Source organism: Diabrotica virgifera, chromosome 4 (genome assembly GCF_917563875.1).
Source record: "Diabrotica virgifera virgifera chromosome 4, PGI_DIABVI_V3a".
Lineage (NCBI taxonomy): Eukaryota > Metazoa > Arthropoda > Insecta > Coleoptera > Chrysomelidae > Diabrotica > Diabrotica virgifera.
The window spans coordinates 70,099,515-70,126,373 of NC_065446.1; the positions used below are offsets into that span (position 1 = coordinate 70,099,515).

The 26,859-nt window shown below is 32.1% G+C and overlaps 1 protein-coding gene across 1 annotated transcript in view; it reads right to left on the reverse strand.

Moving 5' to 3' along the window:
* Nucleotides 1-26,859, reverse strand: part of LOC114324821 (ATP-binding cassette subfamily C member 4) — a 258,504-nt gene that overhangs the window by 121,071 nt on the left and 110,574 nt on the right. Inside the window, exon 5 of the mRNA XM_050648247.1 lies at nucleotides 16,383-16,611. Within this exon, the coding sequence (XP_050504204.1) occupies nucleotides 16,383-16,611 (229 nt within the window). The remainder of the gene's footprint in view (nucleotides 1-16,382; nucleotides 16,612-26,859) is intronic.

The window sequence follows — 26,859 nt, forward strand, 5'->3', positions numbered from 1 at the left end:
CGGAGTATGGTTAGACTGTACTCTAACGGGGAACGATGAATGGTTAGAATCTAACGGGGAACGATGAAACGAGTGAAAAATAATTTCGACCACGAATCAAGTAATCTGTTAACCGAGGTACACAGTACCAAGCGGCGCCGTTAGGAGAACACTCCAATAATGCGTCGCAGATTACTTATACGAAACGTGTTCATTTTGTAACTCTAAAACCGAGTAAAGTATGACAAGAAAGAAAATAATCGTTTCGTTTTGATTCAATTCAGTACAAAATGACCACGTTTCATATAAGTAATCTGCGACGCATTATTGGAGTGTTCTCCTAGCGGCGCCGCTTGGTACTGTGTACCTCGGTTAACAGATTACTTGATTCGTGGTCGAAATTATTTTTCACTCGTTTCATCGTTCCCTGTTAGATTCTAACCATACTCCGGTGCAAATATTTTAATATTTGCACTTCTTCTTCGTTTCGTTATGGTCCAATTCAGTCTACTTGAAAAGCCTCTTTGACAAGGAATAGATTCCGAAACATCAGGTGTCAGAGGATGGCAAGAGACTCGAATTGAATCAAAACGAAACGATTATTTTCTTTTTTGTCATACCTTACTCGGTTTTCAAGTACAAAATGACCACGTTTCATATAAGTAATCTGCGACGCACTATTGGAGTGTTCTCCTAGCGGCGCCGCTTGGTACTGTGTACCTCGGTTAACAGATTACTTGATTCGTGGTCGAAATTATTTTTCACTCGTTTCATCGTTCCCCGTTAGAGTACAGTCTAACCATACTCCGGTGAAAATATTTTAATATTTGCACTTCTTCTTCGTTTCGTTATGGTCCAATTCAGTCTACTTGCAAAGCCTCTTTGACAAGGAATAGATTCCGAAACATCAGGTGTCAGAGGATGGCAAGAGACTCGAATTGAATCAAAACGAAACGATTATTTTCTTTTTTGTCATACCTTACTCGGTTTTAGAGTACAAAATGACCACGTTTCATATAAGTAATCTGCGACGCATTATTGGAGTGTTCTCCTAGCGGTGGTGCTTGGTACTGTGTACCTCGGTTAACAGATTACTTGATTCGTGGTCGAAATTATTTTTCACTCGTATATAATTTTATTAAAATCCCTTAAAGGGCTACATCAAATCACAGTGCAGTCATCAGTGCAGATATATATGATGATATTTTTATATCGAAAACGTTCTGTGATTTGATGTAACCATTTAAAGAATTTTAATAAAATTATATACCTTTTTTAAAGGATTTTCAATAAAAATTTTTGTGATTAATGGTATACAGCCAGCTACAGGAAAATTCTTTTCTTGTGGATTTTAAAAACATACCAATAATAGAGGACAGGGAAACGTGAGGCACACATCATCATACACTACACATATGCAGCACACAATACATAAAACTAACGTACTACCCCAGGCTGTGGGTGAAAAAACGTGTTATAATTCAGGAATTTTTGAAACCTATCAGTTGTTGTAAAGGACGATGCCCGATGCCAGGAATAACTTACTAAAATGTAACCAAAAATATTGTGCGCTTTTTTATTTATGATGTTTTTCATTTGTTAAATTTGCTATTATTAAATATTTTTAATTTTGCAGCTTAGGATATTCATTTTAGAGAAAAACTTTTAAATGAAAGTTATAGTAAATTAGAAAACCTACAATTTGAGCTACGGCAAGTTTAATTTCGTTAATTTGTTATTGCAAAACAGCCTGCGAAAGGTCCAAAATGGCCGTTTTTTGCAATTGCATTATTTATTGTAAAAATAACTTTTTATTTTTTATTTTTTTAAGGCTTTAAAATGAAGATCTTTCAATTCCAAACATAAAAAAATTGTAAAGCCCGATTGGTGAACTTGTTGCTTAGCTTAGATATTATAAATTGTTTATCCCGAAAGGTCAAATGTCGAAGGCTATAACTTTTCGAAAAAAAAAAAAACGTAGAGAGTTAATACTAGATCCACTTCTCCTTCTAAAGACCTATTTTCATATTCTGATGTAAATAAATGCATAACTATTTTTCAATCTCTAGATTCGGGTTTGAAAATAAGGGGGCAAATTTCGTTTTAAGCATTTAGAAGTAAAGCGGCCCCTATTAGGCGAGCGGCATCCCTAATTTGAGGCTTAGGAATCGAAAAATCGACCATGGTAGGTTAGGTGAATGGCAAATTTTGGTTATTCTTTATGTTTTCGAGGTCGCTGAAACAGAATATGAAGTTTATTTTTATCTAGAATTGGTGGAACATGTTCAAAAATCAAATTTTATACAAAAATGCTAAAAATAAATTTTTATGATTTTTCAATTTTACCTTAACTCGTCTTTTACTATATCTAGGGATCTCATGCATACACCATTTGTTTCAATTTTTTATGGGCTATATTTTTGCTAAGAATCTTACTTTTTGAGCTACTTGCAAAAACACGACTAATAACGTGTTTTTTTTTGTTGAAAAATAAACGTATTTATTCGCAAATAATTCGAAAAGTATTAACTTAGTGAAAAAATGCTATAGAACAAATATTGCTTAGAATTAGTCAGTTTATCCATTTCCGGACTTATTTTGAACGTATATTTTTTCACCCCCCATAAGGAGTGAAACTCATCCCCAGAGCAAAAGCACACACAATATTACTTTTTTTGACATGTTAGGCTATGTGTATGCCAAATTTCATGTCAATTCAAGCGGTTCTTTAAAATTTGGAGCAAAAACCGTGATTCAATGTACTATACGTTGCTAAGGGCAACCGATACAATAAATCACAATCGTAGAGAAAAATAAATCTTCGATCCACTTTAAAAACAATTTTTAATAATTAAATGTAATTTTCTTTTAAAATAATTGTTATTTTAAGATAACATAAGTCTTTCTTTAGTCAATGACTGTGAAATAATTTCTTAATTGTTATAAATAAAGTCACTACGATTTAAGAAAACAAAAACAATCATCTCGGCTTCAGCAACAATAATCTTTAAGTTAAAAACTCGTAGGATGTATAGTGGCCGCTTCACTTCTAAATGTTTATAACGGAATTTGCCCTCTTATTTTCAAACCCGAAATAAGAGATCGAAGAATGTTTTATGCATTTATTTACATTAGAATATGAAAATATAAGTCTTTAGAAGGACAATGGATCTAGTATTAACTCTCTACGATTTTTTTTTCAAAAAGTTATAGCCTTCGACATTTGACCTCTCGGGATAAACAATTTATAATATCTAAGCAACCAGTTCACCAATCGGGCTTTACATTTTTTTTTATATTTGGAATTGAAAGGTCTTCATTTTAAAGTCTTACAAAAAATAAAAAAGTTATTTTTTACATTTTGGACGTTTCGCAAGCTGTTTTGCAATAACCAATTAACAAAATTAAACTTGCCATATCTCAAATTGTAGGTTTTTTAATATACTACAATTTTCTATTTTAAAGTTTTTCTCTAAAATGAATATCCTAAGCTGAAAAATTTAAAATCTTTAAAAATAGCAAATTTAACAAATGAAAAACGTCATAAATAAAAAAGCGCACATTTTTGGCTACATTTTACTAGAAGTTATTCCTGACATCGTCCTTTACAACACCTAATAGGTTTCAAAAATTCCTGAATTATATCCTGAAATCGACCTATTTTTCACCCACAGCTTGGACTATAAAAAGCCCCAAAAACTCATTATTACGAACACTTACACACACAGAGTCTTATGACACACAGAATTATTGCACAAATACACAAAATAATCAGAGCTGATGTATCACTGAGCATTAAAACATCCACTCTCATACCTCTCCAACCAAAGCTGGTTGTTGCCTATAACCATCACAGGCAAAGTACAAAATTTTGTTGACAGGAGTGTGATACAACCTCAATAATAACAATAATTTGGCGCTTGTGGTTACACACACCTCATCAAAGAATTATCGTTTTTAATATCTTTTGACAAAGATTTCAGGAGTGGAAATCAAAACGTTAAGTATTTTAGGTACAAATATCCAAATATGTAATTATCATTATAACCTAATCCCATATAAACGTAACTTTTACAAAGTAGTAATCTAATGTAATGTACTTAAATGAGTTGTAAAATTAAAATATTTCATAAAAACAATTATCTAAATTCATAATAGTTACATTAGTATGTGTTTTGATACTTCAGTTTCAAGTCATAAGTGTGCATATCGATTTTCATAAGTTTGATATACATCGAATCAGATATCATTTTATAGTCTCTGTGCTAAATATGTTGATCGTGTACAGTTGTACAGCATCACAAATTAATTAAAATATTAAAGGATAAAGGAGTTGATGATCAAGACGTACGAATCATAGAAAAATTATACTGGCGTCAAACAGCGACAGCTTGCATAAATGGAAAATCAACAGAAATTCAGAAAATCAAAAAGTTAATGGAATCCTGATAAATACAATCAGATATGCAGATGATACAGTTATTTTAAGTGATGAGATGAATGGCTTATAATGTCTTTTAAATGCCATTGACACAGTGGGAAGAGAGTTTGGCCTAAACATAAACAGTTCAAAAAACAAAATACATGGTGTTTAGCCGTTTAGCACATCAAGATTCACGGTTATATGGTGATGGTCATATAATTCAAAGAGTACCCAATTTTCAGGGTTGGCATAGAATTTCCCCATCTTATAAAACCCAGTGGGTTTTTTCGGGTTTTTTCAATTGATAAAACCCACTATTATTGGGTTTTTTGGGGTTTTTTCAAAAATAGCAAATTTTCAGTTGAATGAACGTCATATACATATATTTATTTCTGAATAAAAACAAAAACTAGCATAAATACCATGAAGTAAGTAGTAGGTGAATACAAAACGAGAGAAACTGAAACTAAACTAATAAAACACTTATTTTAAACATGGTATATAGACAAATAAAAAAATAAACAAGTTTCTTGTTAAACAAAGCATCAGTGCTTTTATTCTTTCAATTTTGCTGCTAATTAAAATTTTACAATGTTTACTTTCGGCTTTAAGCTTTCCTTCCGTTTCAATTTTGTTAACGTCTGCCCAACTGAAATCTAATTTTCTTCCACATCTACTGTTATTTGCCATAATTTCAGAATGATGTAATTTCACAACTCCAGAACGCCACGGCAAAACGCATTCATCAATGCATCGCACAGTTAAAATTGACAAAATTAACACGTTAATCGCCATGACACCCAACAGTTGGGTTTCAGATCTTATGGTTGTACACGCTCTGACACCCATACGGCAACCTTCACTACTAGTATGAACATTAAGGTCTGTCTTAATCATTTGGGCGATTAACGTGTTAAGAGGTTTGTGCTCTAAATAAATCCCCGAAGAAATATCGGTGATTCCCCATTATCCGGCTGTTGGCGTGGAGGCAAATGACGTAGTGCAGGTGCTGATGCACTGATGGCCAGTGATGCCAAATGTATTTATTTATGTCAAGTTGCTTTATTTTGTAAGCATATTTTGTTATTTTATTATTTTTGCAATAAAATTCATAATTTTTGTAAAACTTTTGATAGAGCAGAAACTACATATCAAATCTAAATAAAAAACTGAAAATCCCCAAAAAACCCGAAAAAACCTAAACAAACCCAAAAAACCCGTCGGGTTGGGCTTTTTAAAAAAAACCCGGGTTTTTTCCAACCCTGCCAATTTTAAATATCGATGGTGAAAGTTCCCAACCTCTTATGTAAATTTTTGGCTATTTTGTTCTGTTACCCTTAAATCAAATAAAAATATGTATTTTTACTGTTTACAAGCTCCTATGTCGTTATTTCATATAGGGCCATCTAGAAGCCAATTAATGAAATAACGACATAGGAGCTTGTAAACAGTAAAACTACATATTCTCTTTAATTTAGGGTAACAAAACAAAATAGCCAAAAATTCACATAGGAGGTTGGGAACTTTCACCATCGATATGTTGGTTGCCATATTACTGAACAACTAGATTCAGATAAAGAGATAAAATGTAGAATCGAGATTGGCCAGTCCTCTTATACGTTGTTGAAGCATGGGCATTAAAAATATCCACCATTAACCGTTTGGAGGCCTTTGAAATGTGGCTGCACAGACGTACATTAGAAATACCATGGACGGCTATGCTGACAAATGTGGCAGTCCTTAAGAGAGCAAATGCTACTCGCGAGCTGCTTGATAATATCGAATGTAGAAAGATGGCCTATTTTGGACACGTAGTAAGGGGAGACCGATATAATATTCTTTAACTTATTATGATGGGTAAAATAAAAGGACGTAGCGGAATTGGTAGAAAACAGGCCTCTTGGTTGAAGAATATCAGGGAGTGGACATGTATAAAGAAAGCAGAGCAACTGTTTAGGATAGCTCGAGACAGAGACAGTTTCACCATGTTAATCGCCAACGTCAAGGGGACTTGATAGGGCACGTTAAGAAGAAGAAAGCTAAATGTGTTCATAGATAATTGAACACGACAATTCAAATAAATTTAAGGGGTCGGGTTCGTATTTTCGGCTGCAATGCTATTCAAATGGGGATTAATTTTTTTCGAATCCTGAGAAAACTAATAGGTATTTTTGAAAAATTTAAACACGGAATGAAAGATTACGTTATTAGCGAGGGCCGAAAGTCCATGAGAACTTCTATAATGTTTATTTTAATAAGTTACAGGGGTGAAAACTAAGAGAAAATTTAGTGTGATTTTTAATTTCAAATATCTCAGTCAAAATAAACTTTTTATTTATTCTAAGGGACTTTCGGCCCTCGATAATAATTTAGTCTTTCATTCTGCGTTTAAATTTTTCAAAAATATTTATTGGTTTTTTCAGGATTCGACAAAAATGAACACAATGTCCGTGGTAATATTTTCCAAATCTATCTTTGTCTTACAACGCACTCAGTCGAATAGAATATTGTCAGCATATTGTCAGTCAGACAGTGAAAATCATGCAGTGACAGTTTTAAATATTTGACATGGCATCGGGAATATTTTGAGTTGTTGATTAAATAATATTAATATATAGTTTATTTGATAAATAATTGATTTAAGACGTGAACTTAATAAAAAGTTGTTTATTGTGTATTATTTGTGGAAGATCCAAGCAGAGAATACATCAGGATAATATATTCTGTGATCCAAATCCAAGGATTTTGCTGTTAAAGATGTTCAAAATTGTAAGCGTTCCATAGTAACAATAAATTATTAAAAAATCACTTTAACACTTTTCCTCTTTTCTCTATTGAGTATTAGTTTTTTTTGTACCTACATATAAATTATCACAATCACTGAATACATAGTTGGTGAAAAAATTATCAGTAGTAATTGCACAAGAGCTCTAATAATTTTAGAGATCGAGTGCAATTTGTTGCGATTATTTCATGAATAAAACTGTTCAAAACCAAAATTTTATTATTTATTTATGTAAGTACAAATTAATACAATTAAACACGCAGTTGTTATAAATATTTGACTGTTGAAAGTCATCACTTTTATAATTTTTAAAACATTATTTGTCATTAATGTCACTGAATGTATTTTTTCGTAGCAACGAAGGGCATTTGACGTAATATACTTGACGACAGGATGTTATCAAAAATTATCAGTTTAATTTTTATTTCTGTAGCTTTCTATTGGTCAGAATCCCCTATGAATGAAATAATCACATTTATTAACTAAATTAATAATTTGCAATTATACAAATAAGTTATCCAAGAACATTCAAAAGCCATCTCTTTAAGTTAATGATGACATTTTCAAGTAGAATGACATTCTAGTAATGTTTACATATCCATACCAGTGTGAATTTTATTACACGCCATTTGCCGTGTAAAGACAGAAAAAGTAGGGATAGCCGTAAAATATTTGCGAATTATGTATCGATGGCCTTAATCCTTAATGCTTTTTTAATTCAGTTGTTTTTTTTTTGTAAATAAAAGTCCTTAATTACTGCCGGATAACAGATAGCAAATAGTAAAACATGAAATACCCATTATCATATCACATTGATTAAAAATTTCAAGATCTATTTCAATATGAATAACGAATAATGATTTTAACGAATTAACACATTCCACAGATAATTTAAGTTATGTTATCTATGACGAATATTTCTTTACCAATAAATCAATTAGTCAAACATTTTACGATAAAACTATAAAGATATCATACACATTTTATGCAGCACGTCGATATTAATTAATAACCGATAATGTACTTTAACAACAAATTTGTCACCAGCTTCTATTATTAAAACTATTGTAAAATTAGTCAAGGAAAAAGATTTATCTACCTCCTATTATTAAGTGATATTAGGTAATCTGCTAAAAGACTTTTTTCAGTTATAAGGCAACACACGATATTGGAATGAACAAGTAGAATCAAAATATTTCTCCATAATCGATCCTTAATAATGACAATAATGTAGAGAAAATGCAAAAATAATAGACATTTGGCAAAGAGAGATACAGAATTTACAACAATAAAACAAATTTTAATACGATAAAACAAAACTTATGATAATAAATAAAGATAAGAAAAATGAAAGAAATACAAATATAATGGTAAAGGAATAAGTAGTAATAGAACGAATATCCACTTTTGAATATTTGGAAAATATAATAACAGATGATGGGAAATCGGACATGGCAATAAATAATAAACTAAGAAGGCTACTAACGTGTATTATTCATAGGTCTGGATCCCGCGTATGAGAAAAAAGTTGATTAATAGCAAGCTGAAAAATTGTTAATAGCTTAAGGGTGTCTAGTCGGATAAACTTTGATATATGGGAACACTGGAACAGGGGCACTTTTAATTGTGGAACAGGTTAAAAATTTGGAACGGCCAGACCACGAAAACGGCACATTTATTTTGTCCGACAGAATAGACTTAAACTCGCCGAACAGAGATTAAACTCTCATGCAAAAATCAGACTGCTATTTATCACCTATCATAATTCCTGTCATTTGACACATTCTACATGTTCCACTCATTTTGTTACGCCCATTTGGTGATAAATAGCAGTCTGATTTTTGCATGAGAGTTTAATCTCTGTTCGGAGAGTTTAAGTCGGTTCTGTCGGACAAAATACATGTGCCGTTTTGGTGGTCTGACCGTTCCAAACTTTTAACCTGTTCCACAATTAAAACTTCCCCTGTTCCAGTGTTCCCATATATCAAAGTTTGTCCGACTAGACACCCTTAAGCTATTAACAAATTTTCAGCTTGCTATTAATCAACTTTTTTTTCATACGCGGGATCCAGACCTATCATTAAACAATAAAATTTTTGGGAAATCAGAAATAGATAACAAAACTAAACTCAGAGTATAATATAACAGCATAGTTAATCCGATAATGACATAGGTATGGGGCGGAAACATGGATTGTGCAAAAGAAACATGAATCAATGATAATCGCGACCGAGATGAAATATATGAGAAGAATAGCTGGAGTTACGAAGTTTGAAAGATTTAGAAATTAAGATGTAAGGAGAGGGCTGGAGCAAGAACCGATAATGAGGAAAAAAATACAGGATCCTTTGTAAAAGATATATTTAAAAGACCCCAATAAGCGTTACCTCACAAAACAAAACGTTTTCGGATTAACAGGTAATCCATCATCAGTGTTAAGCCCTAAAATGGTAAGTATAACCTAATTAATAAAAGACAATAGAGAGATTTTGCACCTCTTATTTTGCAATTCCGTTATGGTTATCGTTATACTACGCCTGCGCAGTAGCGAATATATGATCCGTTATCGTTATTAAACATAAGGGATTCCGTAATTTACGGAGGTTTAAAGTAGTGCTTATCGTTATAGTAATGGTTAAATTGCTTTGTTGCCAGAATGTAAAAAATCAGTAAAATTACATTTACATAGATTCTAATTTTGATGACCTATAAATTAAAATATCAAAAACTGTTCAAGTATATGCTTAAAATTACAATAACGTTGTGAAGTGAGGTTATGTTTAAATAACGATAACGATGACACGAAAAACCTACTTGACAGGCTGCAAAAACTCTACTTTTTAACGTTGTCGTAATCGTTATGCTTAATAAAGTTAACCATAGCGGAGCCAAAATCAGCGCTTATTTTAAGAGGTGCAAAATCTCTCTAATGTAACAGTTGACTAAGGTTAAGAATTGACAGAGGCCATACTTACAATAACATGCATGCGTGAGCCACCAAACAGTTATGGGTAAAAACCCTTTAAAAGTTGCAATATCTTAAATGATACTATATATTATTATTAAAATAAATGGATGTTGCAAATATTCTTGGATATTACCCAGGGCTTACCCAGAAGTATGTCAGTGACAGATTGTCAATACGACGTTATGAACTATTTTGTTACTTCAGCAAACGAATTTAAAGTTTGTGTTGATGTTGAAAATAAAACATTATCAAATATCCATATATTGGTGTTAGAAATATTCGAACCTAAATGTAAAAATTTTCATCACATATTTCACAATTTTTGCATTTAGGTTCGAATATTTCTAACACCAATATATGGATATTTGATAATGTTTTATTTTCAACATCAAAACAAACTTTAAATTCGTTATCTGAAGTAACAAAATAGTTCATAACGTCGCATTGACAATCTGTCACTGACATACTTCTACAGTTCTTTCACCTTTCAGTTCAGTTGACACTCAATTTTCAATATGTGAGGTTCATTCCTTTCATATCACATCCACGTGGGTTAGAGTCCTATGTTGCCCTGGGTAATATCCAGGAATATTCGCAACATCCATCTATTTTAATAATAATAAAATATAATAATATATGTATGTAGTATCATTTAAGATCTTGCAACTTTTAAATGGTTTTTACCCATAACTTTTTGGTGGCTCACCCATGCATGATATTGTAAGTATGGCCTCTGTCAATTCTTAACCAACTTTTACAACATTGTCTTTTATTAATTAGGTTATACTTACCATTTTAGGGCTTAACACTGATGATGGATTACCTGTTAATCCCAAAACGTTTTGTTTTGTGATGTAACTCTTATTGGGGTCTTTTAAATATACCTTTTACAAAGGATCCTGTATTTTTTGTGATTTATGGTATTGGGACCGTGCAAGTTCGGCAAAGCGACACCTATTTCTACGCTCTGCAACTTTATTCGCACTTTTGATTATATTGGCCAATTATATTAGTCCTGGTTACTGGATAATTGTCAAGGCCATAGTTCAAAAAAATAATAAGAAAAAATAAGATTCAGGTTATATTATTAAAACGTAAACAATTGTATGTAGTAAATAAAATTAGTTATTAAAATGCAGTACTGCAAGCAAAATACAATTAATTAAATTTACCTTTATATATTAATTGCATATCATATCAATATTGTGGAGCAACATATAATTTTTCTTTTTCAATGACAGTAGATATGAAATGTACGTCAGTTTGACAATTTCAATTGACAATATGAATTATTTAAAAAAGTTGCAATATTTCTCCGCTAATCGCGCACGATCGTTTAACGTATCCCTTCCAAGTACTTGCACACCGCGAATACAGCCAATAAACAGGAATTTTATTTTCCTCGTGGATTTCGATAATGAGGAAGATCGAAAACAAACAATTGAACTGGTTTGGCCCCATAGAGCGAATGGAGCAATGGAGCAAAAGAGACTAACAAGACGAGGAAGACATGGATGGACCAAATCCATGATATAGGTGAAAAGAGAGACATGCCTATAAGAGATATGAGGAACCTGGCTACCAATAGAAGTACATGGAAGAAATGGATAAGAGAACCCTACATCCGATACCCTGAAGGGGAAGGGCACTACGTAAGGATTATGAGAAAGAAGACAATCACAAAAAACTGAAACAAAAACTTTTCCACTAGATTTTTGGACACGAGATTTCTTAGGTCTTAAGAGTGTTTTTCCCATTGGTTTTCATCTTCAACGGGAAATTTTACTTGCAGTCCAATTTTTAATGTCGCATAGGAAGGACATTATATAAAAGCCGAAAAGTCTCAGATAGAGAATTCACCATTCTAATAAAAATTAAAATGGTAAATAATTATTATTTAAATCTGAAAACTTTTCTTGTTGGAACTTTCTGGTACATCCTTGATCTGTGACCTTTATAATTTATAAGACAACATACGACGAATAAAGAAAGCAAAAAGGACTCTACAATATGCAGTCACATTCCGCTTTCATTCGTCTAGGAAAAATGATATATCTTCATACATCTGCATACCTCTTAACCCCTTCAAATACAGGTAAGGCATAACGGACCAAAACTTCAATGTTTCCATGTTGAAATAATTTCAGTCAATATTCTTTTTTTTTTGTTCGATGTTTTGCTGTAAAACTTTTACACTGACACTTAGTGGTTGGCAATTCGTAGTTGGCAATTTTCAAAATTTATTCCCGTTGTACGTTGGTTGTTGCTGGTTTTGGTTGTTGGTACTAATGTTGATAACTTTATTTGCATTTTTGTTTTTACTGGTAAAAGTATGTTCGTTATGTTGTATGATTTAGCTAATTTGTCGACTTCTTCATTTCCTAATATTCCAGAGTGTCCTCTAACTCAACAAATAATAATTGAACTGACCGAGGAAGTAATATAATGTAGACTCTTATCTGGTTTAGATTTATTTTCATGTGGTTTAGATTTTTTGCGGTTTGGATAGAAGTAAGTTTATTAACAAATATACAATCGGTGAAAATAACATAATTGTATTAACAATAGAGGCTATATTTTTATTTTATATTTCCCACTACATAACTTGTACCTATATTTTAAAACGTTTTTATATAGGCTTGGTTTTTGTCACGGTCTCCGCAAATTTTGTGATCCATTTTAAAAATAGTTCTAGGCTACGTAGGTACCTGAAATTTTCAGAATAGCTTTGAACTACCTAAAAATGCAATATTTAACTGCTGTTATACAGGGTGATTGATTAGTAGGGTAAAGCTCCGTAGATCCGTTATAGTAATGGATAGCGATAAAAGTTAATAACAAAAATTGTAGCTTACTTTGAGCTTCACATTACAAAATTAGTTAGAATTATGTTCGATAACATAGTGGCAGATCAAACTTATGTTTTCTTAAATGGAACACCCTATATTTTATTTTATATTCGAAATCTTCTTAACTTCTCCATTACAAAAATATAAAAGTTTTTTATGTTATACAGGGTATTTACACAGTTATAACAAATTTTATATGAAAATCGTAACAAGTTCAACTCCCTGTATAAATAAAAATAAGCACAACGGCAATGGTTTATTGATGCCATATTTTTTACTTATTGTCAAAATTTTCATAAATGATTGATAATCCTGATTTTCTTTATATTGAATACAGGGTGAGTCAAAACGCAAGTACATTATTTTCTCAGTAATTTTAAATGAAACACCCTGTATTTTATATCACTATCGAAAAGTACTATTATCGTACTTTAATTTATATATAACATTCCCTATGACTAAATTTATTAGTTTTTGAGATATTTTCATTTTTCAGAGCAAATTATTAATTACGGGTCTAAATCTACGGGACATCGCACACATCTTATGGAAAATATAATGTCACTCAAATTCAATAAAATTTATACGAATATATTCGTTTTAAATTAACGGTCAAATCTTATCATTGCGCCAACTCTTAATTACGATTAATTACGGCGCAAATTGCAATTAAAGTTTATCGAAATCACATTTTTGGAGTCAGTAAAAGTGTCAAGTACAATCACTATTGCTCTGGGTGCTATTCAAAAGAGCTTAAACCCCGCTGGGCCTAAGCGGATTAGTGAAACTAATCCGCTGATTTATGGAGTACCGACAATTTGGGTATTATAAAATATTTTTTCTCTCTCTAACTTATGTACGTATCCATTTGATTTCAGATTTATTTATATCAATTTCTGCTCTTATTATTGAAAATATGGAGTTGGCGCAATGATAAGATTTGACCGTTAATTTAAAACGAATCTATTCGTATAAATTTTATTGAATTTGAGTGACATTATATTTTCCATAAGATGTGTGCGATGTCCGTGCGATGTAGGTAAGCCATGACTGAATTGTCTAAAACTGACAATTTACGATTACTGATTATCAATCTGTAATCAAAGTTGGCTACAATTTTTGTTATTACCTTTTATTGCTATCTATTACTACAACGGATCTATGGAGCTTTTCCCCACTAATCAATCACCCTGAATGAATAAATCGATTTTTTTTATTTCAAACTATTTTAAAAATGTGGCTAATGCAATGATATTTTAAAGTACGTTAATAAATCGATATCTACAAATTGATGGTGGGTCAGTGGCATTAGACTGCAGACCGAGAGTTCCCTAGTTCGAACACGGCCGTTGCGTGTCTTTCTTTAATTTTTTTAATAAATAATTAAAAGTTGATATACTTACTTAAAATTCGTATTTTTCAAGTTAATTATTCTATATAAATATTATATATACCATTTTAAACAACCGTTATTATAAAAAGTACTTTTTTATACTAGTGTAATTTTTGGAATTATAATTTTAACAGTTAATACACCTACTAAAAATTCATATCTTATTCTTTCGAAACATGTTGTGTCCTATATATAACAAAAGCGTGTTATTATAAAAAGTACTTTTTGATTATAGTGTAATTTTTGGAATTTTAAGCATTTTATATCGTCAAATTATTTTATATTCTCTCCTATAAATAATAAAACGTTTTATTATAAAAAAGTTCTTTTTTATAAAAGTGTAATTATTTAACCTTAAGTTCTATGAAAAATCGTCTACACATAGTTTCAAAAGTCATGCATCACCCCTCGTATTCACGATGTTTACGCTTTTATAATTCAGTATCTTTATCACATATTTAATGGGGCAGATTGCAATTGCGCGCAGCGGTCAGAAAGGAGGAAGACCTAACCCTTCGGTCCAAACCTAACGGGTATTAAACCGCAGGAGGTATTTGACCGCTACGCGCAATCACAACCCACCCATTTAATGGGCCTTTTTTATAAAAAATATACAATTTTTGGTTTTTTATTTTATTTGATTACCCATTTAATTGACCAGGTTTTTCCAAGGTGTAAACATTTGAAAAATTTATTTTGGTGAAATTTTTGAAAACGTGATTAAAAATGAATCGTACTTTAATTTCTGAGTTGGACCGTATAAGAATTATCGATTTAGTTGAAGAATTCCATTCACAGAGGTTTGTGGAGAAAAGAGTGGGTGTTTCTCAGAGTGATGTCTCATGGATATGGAATCGGTTCCTGGGGACAAACTCGATACGGAATAGAGCTCGGTCTGGTAGACCCCGAGTTACCAATGATCGACAGAATAGATAGGTATATCAGAATTTCCATCCGTAGAAATTCTTCTATGTCTGTACCAGCCCTCCAAAGAGAATTCAGGCATGCTACAGGAGTCCGAGTATCGTTGCCTGCAATAAGAAGAAGAATTTTAGACTCAGGTTTGAGGAGTCGTCGACCAATAAGAGTTCCTCAGCTACAACCTAGACATGTTTTGGACCGCCTCTAGTGGGCTCAAGAACACATACAGCTCCCCCAACAATTTTGGAATTTTGCGCCTTTTTCCGACGATACCAGAATCTGTTTAAATAGTGATAACCGGCGAATTCGTGTGTGGCTAGTTGTGCAGCTCTTGTTGGCTCTCGCTACACTCAAATTCGCCGGTTATCACTATTTAAACAGATTCTGGTCTCGTCTGAAAAAAGCGCAAAATGCCAAAATTGTTGGAGTAGCTGCGGAACTCTTATTGGTTGACGACTCCTCAAATCTGAGTCTAAAATTCTTCTTCTTATTGCAGACAACGATACTCGGACTCCTGTAGCATGCCTGAATTCTCTTTGGAGGGCTGGTACAGACATAGAAGAATTTCTACGGATAGAAATTCTGATTTGTCTATTCTGTCGATCATTGGTAACTCGGGGTCTACCAGACCGAGCTCTATTCCGTATCGAGTTTGTCTCCAGGAATCTATTCCATATCCGTGAGACATCACCCTGAGAAACACCCACTCCTTCCTCCACGAACCGCTGTGAATGGCCTTCTTCAACTAAATCGATAATTCTTATACGGTCCAACTCAGAAATTAAAGTACGATTCATTCTTAATCGCGTTTTCAAAAATTTCACCAAAATAAATTTTTCAAATGTTTACACCTTGGCAAAACCATGTCAATTAAATGGGTATTCGAATAAAATAAAAAACCAAAAATGGTATATTTTTTATAAATAAGGCCCATTAAATATGTGATAAAGATACGGATTTATAAAAGCCTAAACATCGTGAACACGAGGGGTGATGCATAACTTTTGAAACTGTATTATTTTTGTTTATGTGTGTCAAAATAGTTTAAAAATATAAAAAAATACCTTGTAAAGGAAGAGACTCCAGAGTAATGAAAACCATTCCAGTAACGGCAGCGATGATGCCAACATATCGGTATAAAATATAAAACGATATCCCTGCAGTAAGTGGCATAATCCAGGCATAATGTATAAATTGGGCGGCTAAGTCAAATCTTTGGACGTCATTAGATAAGAGGTTAACCAGTTGCCCGGATGCTGTTTGACCCAGGGAATTGTGGCTTAACTTCAAGAGCTGCAATTTAAATAACAATAAAACTATGAGTTACATAATTAAAAATAGTTGTGGTTCTAAATCAGTTTGAAATGTAAATGTACGGTTACACATAATTATAGAAAATTTTCTTCTTCCTCTTTAAGTGCCTTTTCCTCTCAGAACATTAGCGATCAGTCGCATGATATTTACTTTGTCCACAGCGATCCTAAACAGTGTCGTGGACTATTCCTCTCACAGAAAATTTTAACATAAATAAATAAAAATTGGTCATATGGACAAGACGGATTCATCTAGAGCTCGAATTGAAATAAGTAAAGTCTTTTCTCCACGCAAAGAGCGCAAAAGATTGTGTTTTTCAAGGATAAATTGTAGATGAATTGTCGGAATAAAAGGTTATTCCTAACAATATTCAATAGCTTCCAGTAAGCTTTGATTTCGTACAAGTCCTTATGAACAAAATCACGTATTACAGTTAACAGTATAGACCAGCGGTTCTCAACCTTTTTGAGTGATGTACCACCTACAGGTATTTTTATTATTTTTGGTACCACCTATATTTTTAAATTGTATTATATCAATACATACTAAGTACTACTATTTTAATTTTTACTGTGTTTTGTGTACCACCGCCAATAATGATATGTACCACCAGTGGTACATGTACCACAGATTGAGAACCTCTGGTATAGACTAAATAAACGTAAAGAAGACAAAGCTTATGCTCATTAGCAAGAAAAAGATAACAGAAGGTCAACTCTACGTCAACCAAACGCCAGGTCACAAATGAAGAGATCTCCAGAAGAATGAAGAAGAACGAGATGTACTGACCACCATCAAACCTCGAAAGTTACATTACTTCGGACATATTATGACAAATTAATCCGGATATGAACTCCTACAAGCCATTCTGGGAAACCATTCGTCTAGGAACAAGATACTGCCATGATATGAACGCAAGAAAAATTTGGTCATCTTTGGAGTCCCAGATCACAGTCAACAGGGTGAAGTCGCTAATGATAAGCTGGAGGTTAATAAAATTATTAATCTCTTAGATCCGCAATTTGATATTTCAAATCTGAGGCTATTTAGGGTTGGTCGATTTTCTGATGGAAGAACTCGACCGATCAAAGTAGTTTTACGCGATGAAAATCAAGTATTAAAATTAATTCGCAATTCAAAAGTTCTTAGGAATGGAAATTATAAAAATGTTTCTGTTACGAGTGATCGCACTCCGCGTCAAATTACACATTATAAAAAATTAAAAGAGGAACTTATTGTAAAAAATTCGGACGGCCAACAAAACTTCCGAATAAAGTATATTAATGGTGTGCCAAGAATAGTCCAAAATTTAAACTGAACAATCCCAACAGCTTTTCAACTTGTAAAGAAGATTTATTATGCTACTATCAAAATGTGCGTGGATTGAACAGTAAATTGAAGACTTTTTTGGCTGCTGTTCGTGTTTCTGAATTTGATATAATTGCTATAAGTGAAACTTGGTTAAATGAGGAAGTATCCAGTAATGAATTATTTACGGATGATTACGATGTACATCGAAAAGATCGTAAATTTGATTTAGTGGATAAAACAAAAGGCGGTGGCATTTTGCTTGCAATAAAAATTTTTATAAAGTCCGAGGTAATGGATACTTCACCATTTGATCTTCAGTTTCCATTAATTGATATGTTAGTTATTAAATGCAGCATAAGGTATATCGTTTTTTATGTAATGGTATTATATATTCCTGATAAGTTAAGTTTATTAGATTTTGAATTTTTCTTTGAAACTTTAGAGCAACTTGATTATTTGAATGATAATTTTGTGATTATTTTGGGAGATTTTAATGCGCCTAAATTTATTGAGAATGACATATCGGATAGAAAAACTGCAGCAATTTTAAATTTATTTAATACTAATAACTTGGATCAATATAATAATATAAAAAATACACTTGAACGAATGCTTGATTTGATAGCATCCAATATAAAATGTACTGTGTCTCACGATGATTTGCCTCTTGTAGCTGAGGATGATCATCATCCGGCTCTACTAATAAATTTTAACAACATATTTTCTAAAGAAGTAACGTTTATTCCAAATTCACTTGATAAAGCTTATAATTTTAGGAATGCAGATTTTGTTAACTTATATTCAAGTATCCTACAGAGTGATTGGAGTTTTATCGAATGCTGCGACGAAGTAGATATTGCTGTACAAACTTTTTATAATAAAATTTATGACATTTTTGATAAGCATATTCCGGTTTACAAAAATCATGCTCATAAATATCCACCTTGGTTTGATTCCGAGATTATAAAAAACATAAAACTAAAAGTTAAATTCCGACGCAAATATAAAAAATCTAAGATTCATTCCGATTTTATTGAGTTTAAAAGATTACGACGACTAATAAAATATCAGGTCAAGGTGGCATATGACAATTACTTGGAGGATATTCAAACAAATATTTCTCAAGACAAAACTAAGTTCTGGTCTTACATTCACTCTAGAAATAAATCATCACGAATTCCTGGAAACATGAGTTTTGAGGGAAGTGATTACAAAGATCCGCAAGCCATAGTGAATGCTTTTGCGGAATTTTTCAGTAGTGTTTATTTAGTTTCTGATGATGAGGGTGGTTGCAATTATCCAATAAACCCATATATGACATCAATTAATTTTCAATCGGTTACAGAGGATGAAATAAATGCTGCTATCAGAAAGTTAAAAGATAAGATGACATCAGGCCCTGACAAGATTCCCTCGTTTCTTATTAAAGATTGCGCTGGTGCATTTGTCATACCTTTAACCAAGATTATAAACTTATCTATACAACAAATGAAGTATCCAGAACTATGGAAGGAAGCAAGGGTGTGTCCGATATTTAAGGCTGGGGTGAAGTCAGAAATAGAAAACTATAGAGCTGTCTCTATTTTATCTAATTTTTCAAAGGTTTTCGAAATCGTATTATATAATAGGATCTTATCTTCTGTTCAACTTTATATTTCATCTCATCAGCATGGTTTTGTTAGTAAAAGATCAACTGTAACCAACTTGGTTTATTTTACCCAATATCTTTCTGAAGTTATTGACGATAATGGCCAAGTTGATGTTATATATACCGATTTTTCGAAGGCTTTTGACAGAATTGATCATGAAGTATTACTTAGCAAGCTTTCAACATTTGGTTTTACTGACAGTGCTCTTTTATTGTTAAAATCGTATCTTCAGGGAAGGATGCAGTTTGTAGCATATAATGGTTATGTCTCAGAAAAATATCTTGCTGCGTCTGGTGTGCCTCAAGGTTCCAATCTCGGTCCATTGCTCTTTCTACTATTTATTAATGACCTTCTTGAAAATATTTCATGCGAAAGATTGGGCTTTGCTGACGATTTGAAAATATTTTCTACTATTAGGGAGCTGGATGATTGTAACCAACTTCAGCAGAATATAGAAATATTGGAAAATTGGTGCAACAGCAACAAATTACAACTTAACACAAAAAAATGTAAAGTAGTCACTTTTTCTAGGAAATCAAGTTTATTTGTATTTAACTATAGTTGTCACGATAAAATATTAGAAAGGCAGAACACGGTTAAGGATTTGGGTGTAATTTTTGACACAAAACTCACTTTTGTGGAACATATGTGTGTTAAAGTTTCTGAAGCGTTGAAGGCTTATGGGTTTTTAATTCGCAATTGTAAGTCATTTAATAATATAAAGTCATTAACATTGCTATATTATACTTATGTCCGCTCTAAACTTGAATATGCCAGTATTGTATGGAGTCCTTTCTATGATTGTCATAACATTGCAATTGAAAGCGTTCAGAGAAAATTTCTAAAATTTTTAATGTTTAAAGTAAATGGTCTTTATCCGGCTAGAGGTATAGATAATAATTACTTGTGTGATCGTTTTAGTATGTGTAATTTAGAATTAAGAAGAAAAGTTGCATCTTTAATTTTTTTGTACAAACTTGTTAATAATGCAATTGATTGTATTTCAATATTACAAAACATTAATTTTAATATTCCAAGGTCAAATTTAAGAACAAATGTATTATTTAGGTGTAAAAGAGCTCGTACAAATATTCTATGTAAGGCTCCTATTAATGTAATGTGTAGAAATTTTAATGTTATTGGTAAGCATTGTGACATTTTTTCATGTTCTCAAAGGAACTTTATAAAAGTAGCTATTGAGTGTCTGAAATAAGCACTAATTTTTTATTTTATTTTATTTTTTTTATTAATTTATTTTCTTTTTCAGTTTGAATTTATATTAATTTTAGTCTAACTTGTATTATTAATGTTATTTTTTTTTTTGGTACTACTGCTTAAATCTTACCTATAGGTGTTATAAATTATATAATATTTTTATCATTGTCCTGTAAATGGGAAACTGTTGGGCAATAAAGCTATTATTATTATTATTATTATTATTATGATGAAGAAGAAGAAGCTTGGATTTGCAGTTCACCTACTTGGCCATCGTGGGTCGCCCATGTTTCCCCAACTGTCATCAATACGACTAACTTCACGCGTAACTTTGATACGAGACTTATAAAAAAAATATGCATTGAAATCCAGATCCCGTAATTTTTTGAGCGTTATAAAGTGAGTACAAAGACATACATATTTCTTTTTGTGTAATTACAGCTTCAATTTACACGTACACTTCTCGTAGACTCTGCCGATAAGATAGAGTCGTGTTGGGGAAACCTGGCGTGCCCGGCCATCGTATAGAAGTCTTCTTACTTCTTGTTGCTTCATCTAGAGGCCGCCACTAGCGTACTCAGGCATGTTATGTTACTATAATATAACGTCCATATAGACAAACCTCATTTCATTTCAGTTCGAGCTGCCAGAAGTGTTCCTGGAGAAAGATGAAACCTCGAAACAAATGTAATGTTTTGAAAAAATAAAATATAGGTTTGTACATTTAAAAATATGAGAAAATCGTAATTTTCTTTTGTTGTTCACGTTGTATACGAATGTTCGTCAACGATGTCTGTTAAATTTAGTTGAAACGTATTCTTTACCTTATTATGTAAAATGAATAGGTACTTATTTATTTATTCCTTCATTATAATATAGTATAATCATGCTATAATTCCGTATCAACTCAACATATCTAATTTCCACCCCCTCTTCAGATTTGGTTATAATTTGGAATACTCATAGTGGTTAATAAGGGAAACAAAAATACAAAATTTTAAATTTTTATCTCAAGCTTTTTCCGAAATATGGTTATGTACAGTTTTCAAAAAAAAATCCAAAACAACGCGACCATACTTTATTGGAATGGTTGTAGAAGCTGTCCTAATTGAGCTAAGATGCTGGGAGAGGTGTCATTTTGTAGCATTTTTAAAGCTCTTTACAGTGATATATATGTTACCGTTAAAACCCGATTTCAGTTAAAACCCGAATTTACTAGGAAAAACTAGTTTTAACTAAGCGCTTTAGAGAATTCTAGTTTTAACTAGTCAAAACTAGAATTGACTGCTAAATTCAGTTAAAACTAGAAATCGCGAACGGATTTCATTTAGAGTAGTTTATATGCGATTCTCTTGTGATTGCATATCGATCAAATCTACCTGACAGCGAATATTCATTTCTGAATGCAATATAGGTTTGGACACAAGACCTCTCTTCGTTTTTATATTTTTACTCTTCTTCCGTTGGCAGGTCTGGTTGCACACATTGGTATAAAAGTATTGATCATATCAATAAAAAGTTGTTTGCCTATTTCCTAGCGGTTTCAGTCTTCAACCTATCCCAATTTCCATGATAAATAGCAACATGGGCTGCTTCAATTATGCCAAAAATATTTTCGACAGGTACATAATATTTGATGGGATCAATTTTAGAAGCTAACTTATTTATTTCGCCAACTTCAACAATTCTAAATCATTTTAGTCTTCGATTTTGTAATGGTGTTTTCTTGGCAGATAGTTCCGCATCTTGTACTTCGACCATTAATTTATTATATATGCTTTTGGTCACAACATTGTGGTGACTTTCTTTCTTCTCTGTCTCTTCCATTTGTAAAATCATTTCCAAAACACGTTCTTTTCACGTTCTTATATCTCTGCTCTCAATCTGATCTTGGATATTATCACTAGTGGTGAATAATACACAGTGGTGTAATATAACCAATAAAAACGATGCAAAACATCAATCGTTTCACACACTACTTTGCTTTTGCTTTGCTGCCGACCCGCCGCCTTCGTCATTAACACTACCCCGAACCCCGAACAAGCCGTAATACATATTTGTCTCCTGCAACAATTTTAACTGGTATTCGCCAGTAATTCCAAAAAAGCTACTTTGAACTAAAACTACTCTAAATGAAATTCGTTTGGAATTTCTAGTTTTAACTGAATGTAGCAGTCAAATCTAGTTTTGACTAGTTAAAACTAGAATTGTCTAAAGCGCATAGTTAAAACTAGTTTTCCTAGTAAATTCGGGTTTTAACTGAAATCGGGTTTTAACGGTAACATATACAGTATGATGTTATGATAAACAAGTTTTTCTCAAACAAAAAAAATATATTTTGATTAAGTTTTTTTCCAAAAAGTACATAATTCAAAATTTTCATAATATTCTTATAAATACATAATACTGTTGTTAATAACGTATAAAAATTTTTTCATGGGATGGTGATGGGTTCAACATAAAAAAATAAATTTTACACATACAGTATGGTGCAAATGAAAGGAATCGCAAGCTGGCGACTTTAAGGAAAAACACCGAAATAGGTCGATTTTTATTTTTAAATTGTAGTTTTTTGGCATATATATGATACTATTGACGTCATCCATCTGGGCGTAATGACGTAATCGATGATTTTTTTTAAATGAGACTATAGGTCGCTCATTTGAAAGTTTATTTAATTCTCTGTTCAGTAATATAAACAATAACAAATATTTATACAGGGAGGCAAAAAAGTTTTTTTATTAAATTAATTAACAAAAAAGAAGAATGTATGTAATTTATCTGTTTCTGGCAACAGTAAAATCTATTTTTAAATTAAATAAAAAATTTTTTTTGCCACCCTGTATAAATAATTATATTATCGTTTATTAATTACTGAATAGGGACCTGAATAACCTTTCAAATGAGCTAGCACACGACACCTAATCTCATTTAAAAAAATTATCGATTACGTCATCACGCCCAGATGGATGACGTCACTAGCATGATATATATGCCAAAAAATTACAATTTAAAAATAAAAATCGACCTGTTTCGGGATTTTTCCTTAAAGTCGCCAGCTTGCGACATTACGAATGTATTCCTTTCATTTGCACCATACTGTATGTGTAAAATTTATTTTTTTTTTACGTTGAACCCATCACCATCCCATGATAAAAATATGTTATTAACCACAGTACTACGTATTTGTAGGAATATTATGAAAATTTTAAATTATGTACTTTTTGGAAAAAAACTTAATCAAAATATATTTTTTTTGTTTGAGAAAAATTTGATTATCATAACATCATGCTCATGCTGTATATTATATCACTGTAAAGAGCTTTAAAATGATGCAAAATGCATCTCCCAGCATACTAGCTTAATTAGGACAGCTTCTACAACCATTCCAATAAAGTATGGTCCCGGTGTTTTGGATTTTTTTGGAAAATTTTACATAACCATATTTCGGAAACGGCTTGAGACAAAAATTTAAAATTTTGTATTTTTCTTCACCTAATCATCCACTATGAGTACTCTAACTTTTAACAAAATCTAAATATGTAGTCAGGAAAAAAATTAATTCAAAGTGTGTTTGACCTGGAATAGCTCTATACAGTGTGTTTATTCCATAGCTATTTCAAAATAAAAATGGTCATAACTTGATAAATACCCTGTATCGTAGTAACAAGCTTCATATTGTAAGAATAGGGATTATAAGAGGAATCTAAATACGAGAAAATATACAGCATGCAGCATGCCCCATTAAAAAATTGTATATCTGCTATCTATCTATCTAATTAGCCTTCCTCGGTCCATCTTTGGACAGAGACAGAGGCCTCCCCAACCCTTTGTCATTTTCCTCTGTCTGTCGCTACAGTTATCCACCTAGAGCTCACGTGTTTCTTGATATCATTTGCCCATCTCATTTGGGACCTTCCTCTGCTTCGTTTATATTCCCACGGTCTCCAATTTTCAAGAATTTTGTTCCATCGGTCTTCTTTTTGTCTTATATTGTGTTCGGTAAATCTCCATTTCAATTTTGCAACTTCTTGTCAAACATCCCTTCTTTTCCCCTCGTTTCTCTTTTTATCTATTAGTCTTATGTGCAACATTTGTCTTTCCATTGCTCTTTGCGTTTTTATGATTTTGTCCATGTTTCCTATACCCGAAGTTATTAACCACCCCGTAGAATATGGCATGTTATCCAAGCCTGGAAGCAATAATGGAACCAGGGTTATGGGGGAACCATAATGGGTCTTCGATCAAGGTCACACTAAAAATTTACCTTGTATATTTTTGTGTGGATTTGCTATTTCCAAAATAAGTTCATATGCACTTTATTACGTATTTAAATTGCAAAATAGTTTGCAAAATAGAATATATTACGAAGCGAAAAGGTTATCATGTTTTTATTATTCTCAGATAAATAGAGATAAATGTTTATGAAATTAACAAAGTTAAAATTAATTTATAAACTAGAAATATCTATTGGTAAAAAATAAAAAAGCGGATATTTTATTTTAATCTTAAGCAAATTTTATATTTTCTGACAAACCTTGTGTACGACTGAATGAATTTGATAACCTAAGGTTTCATTTTAGGCAGTGGCGGCTCGTGGTAATTTAAAATGGGTGTTCAATTAAGGAATGTAATTATATAAATGGTGAATAAAAACCGCGGGCAATTGCGGCACAGGCGAAAAATTAAAATCTTTTATTGATTTCCTATACCTACCCAGAAACTAATACTTGGCGAACATCAATATTGCCAATATCTGAGAGTTGCAATTCATTTTTTAAATGAATTTGGGAAGATCCGTGTTTTTTAATTTTTGTTGATAAATGAGATAAATCCCGAACGCCCGTTTTTGTCCACTCTGAAGAAATAGTTTCATTTTTCGAAAATACTAAACATGGAAAACAAAACAAAGAATGTAGTTTATCACACCCGCACAACCACGAAGTTTTTTTATATTGTTCAACTTTAAAGCAACGTTTAAACTGTTTGTTTTTTATAGCAGCACATTGTGGACCATTCTTTTTTATAAGAAGTCGATTTTCAAAACTATTTGCATTTTCTTTTATAAAATCCACTGAATAAGACTAAATCATAAAACTATTAATATTGTATTTAAGATTTAACCGTATTTAACTAGAACCCACAACAGAAAATTCCAAACTGTGGACCGAAACGCTCCACTGGTCTCTGGGTGCACTGCACAAATCCTCACTGTTTTAGATAGGCGAAATGCTTTTTCACCAATATTAAGATTTCTCTTTCTAACTACAGGGGTAGGTTAGTACTAGCTGGTTCAATTTGAATTCTGCACCAGAGCATAAGTATATGCACTTGCCACGTGCATCCAGCGGCGTAGAGCAAATAAATATGGTTACTAAATAAAGTTATATTTTAATGATTCTATGAGATAAAAAAAATATTTTAATGATATTTTAATATTTATGAGATTTAAAAAAACTGTATTTTAATGAACTTTTATTGGGTGTTCACTGCACAAGGGATTTTCAGGTATATGAAGAAAATATTTTCTTCTTCTTCATTCATGCGCCTCATTCTTTAGGGAAATTGGGGGTCATCATGGCCCATTTTACTCTGTCTGCAGCGGTTCAAAAGAGTTCTATTGTTAGTGAGGTTAGTGTTGTGAGGATATGGGACTACTGATGAGGGAAAAAAGACCTCCGAAACCGGTATAGACTCTTCCTGCACTCGCCGATTTACCCAGAGTATTATACAGCTGCTGCATTTTCGTGTTGCAAAGAAATTGAAAATGTTTATACATTTTTAATTCATTTACTCTTTTGTAGGAGTATTAAGGAATCTTTCTTGCTGGAACTTTACCACGCTGAGCAGATGAGTTGTGAATTATTTAAAATTCTCTCATCTTAATTTCCTCGGCATCCTGTTTGATTTATAAATTTTGAAAATCTCAGGAGATGTAACCAAAGAAAGAAAGTATTCCACCTGTTGTCAATCTGGTGGTATGGGAACGACATTTATTGTCGTTTTCTGTGCTACTTCCATTGATAACTTACTTTGTTTTTCGGCAGATGGC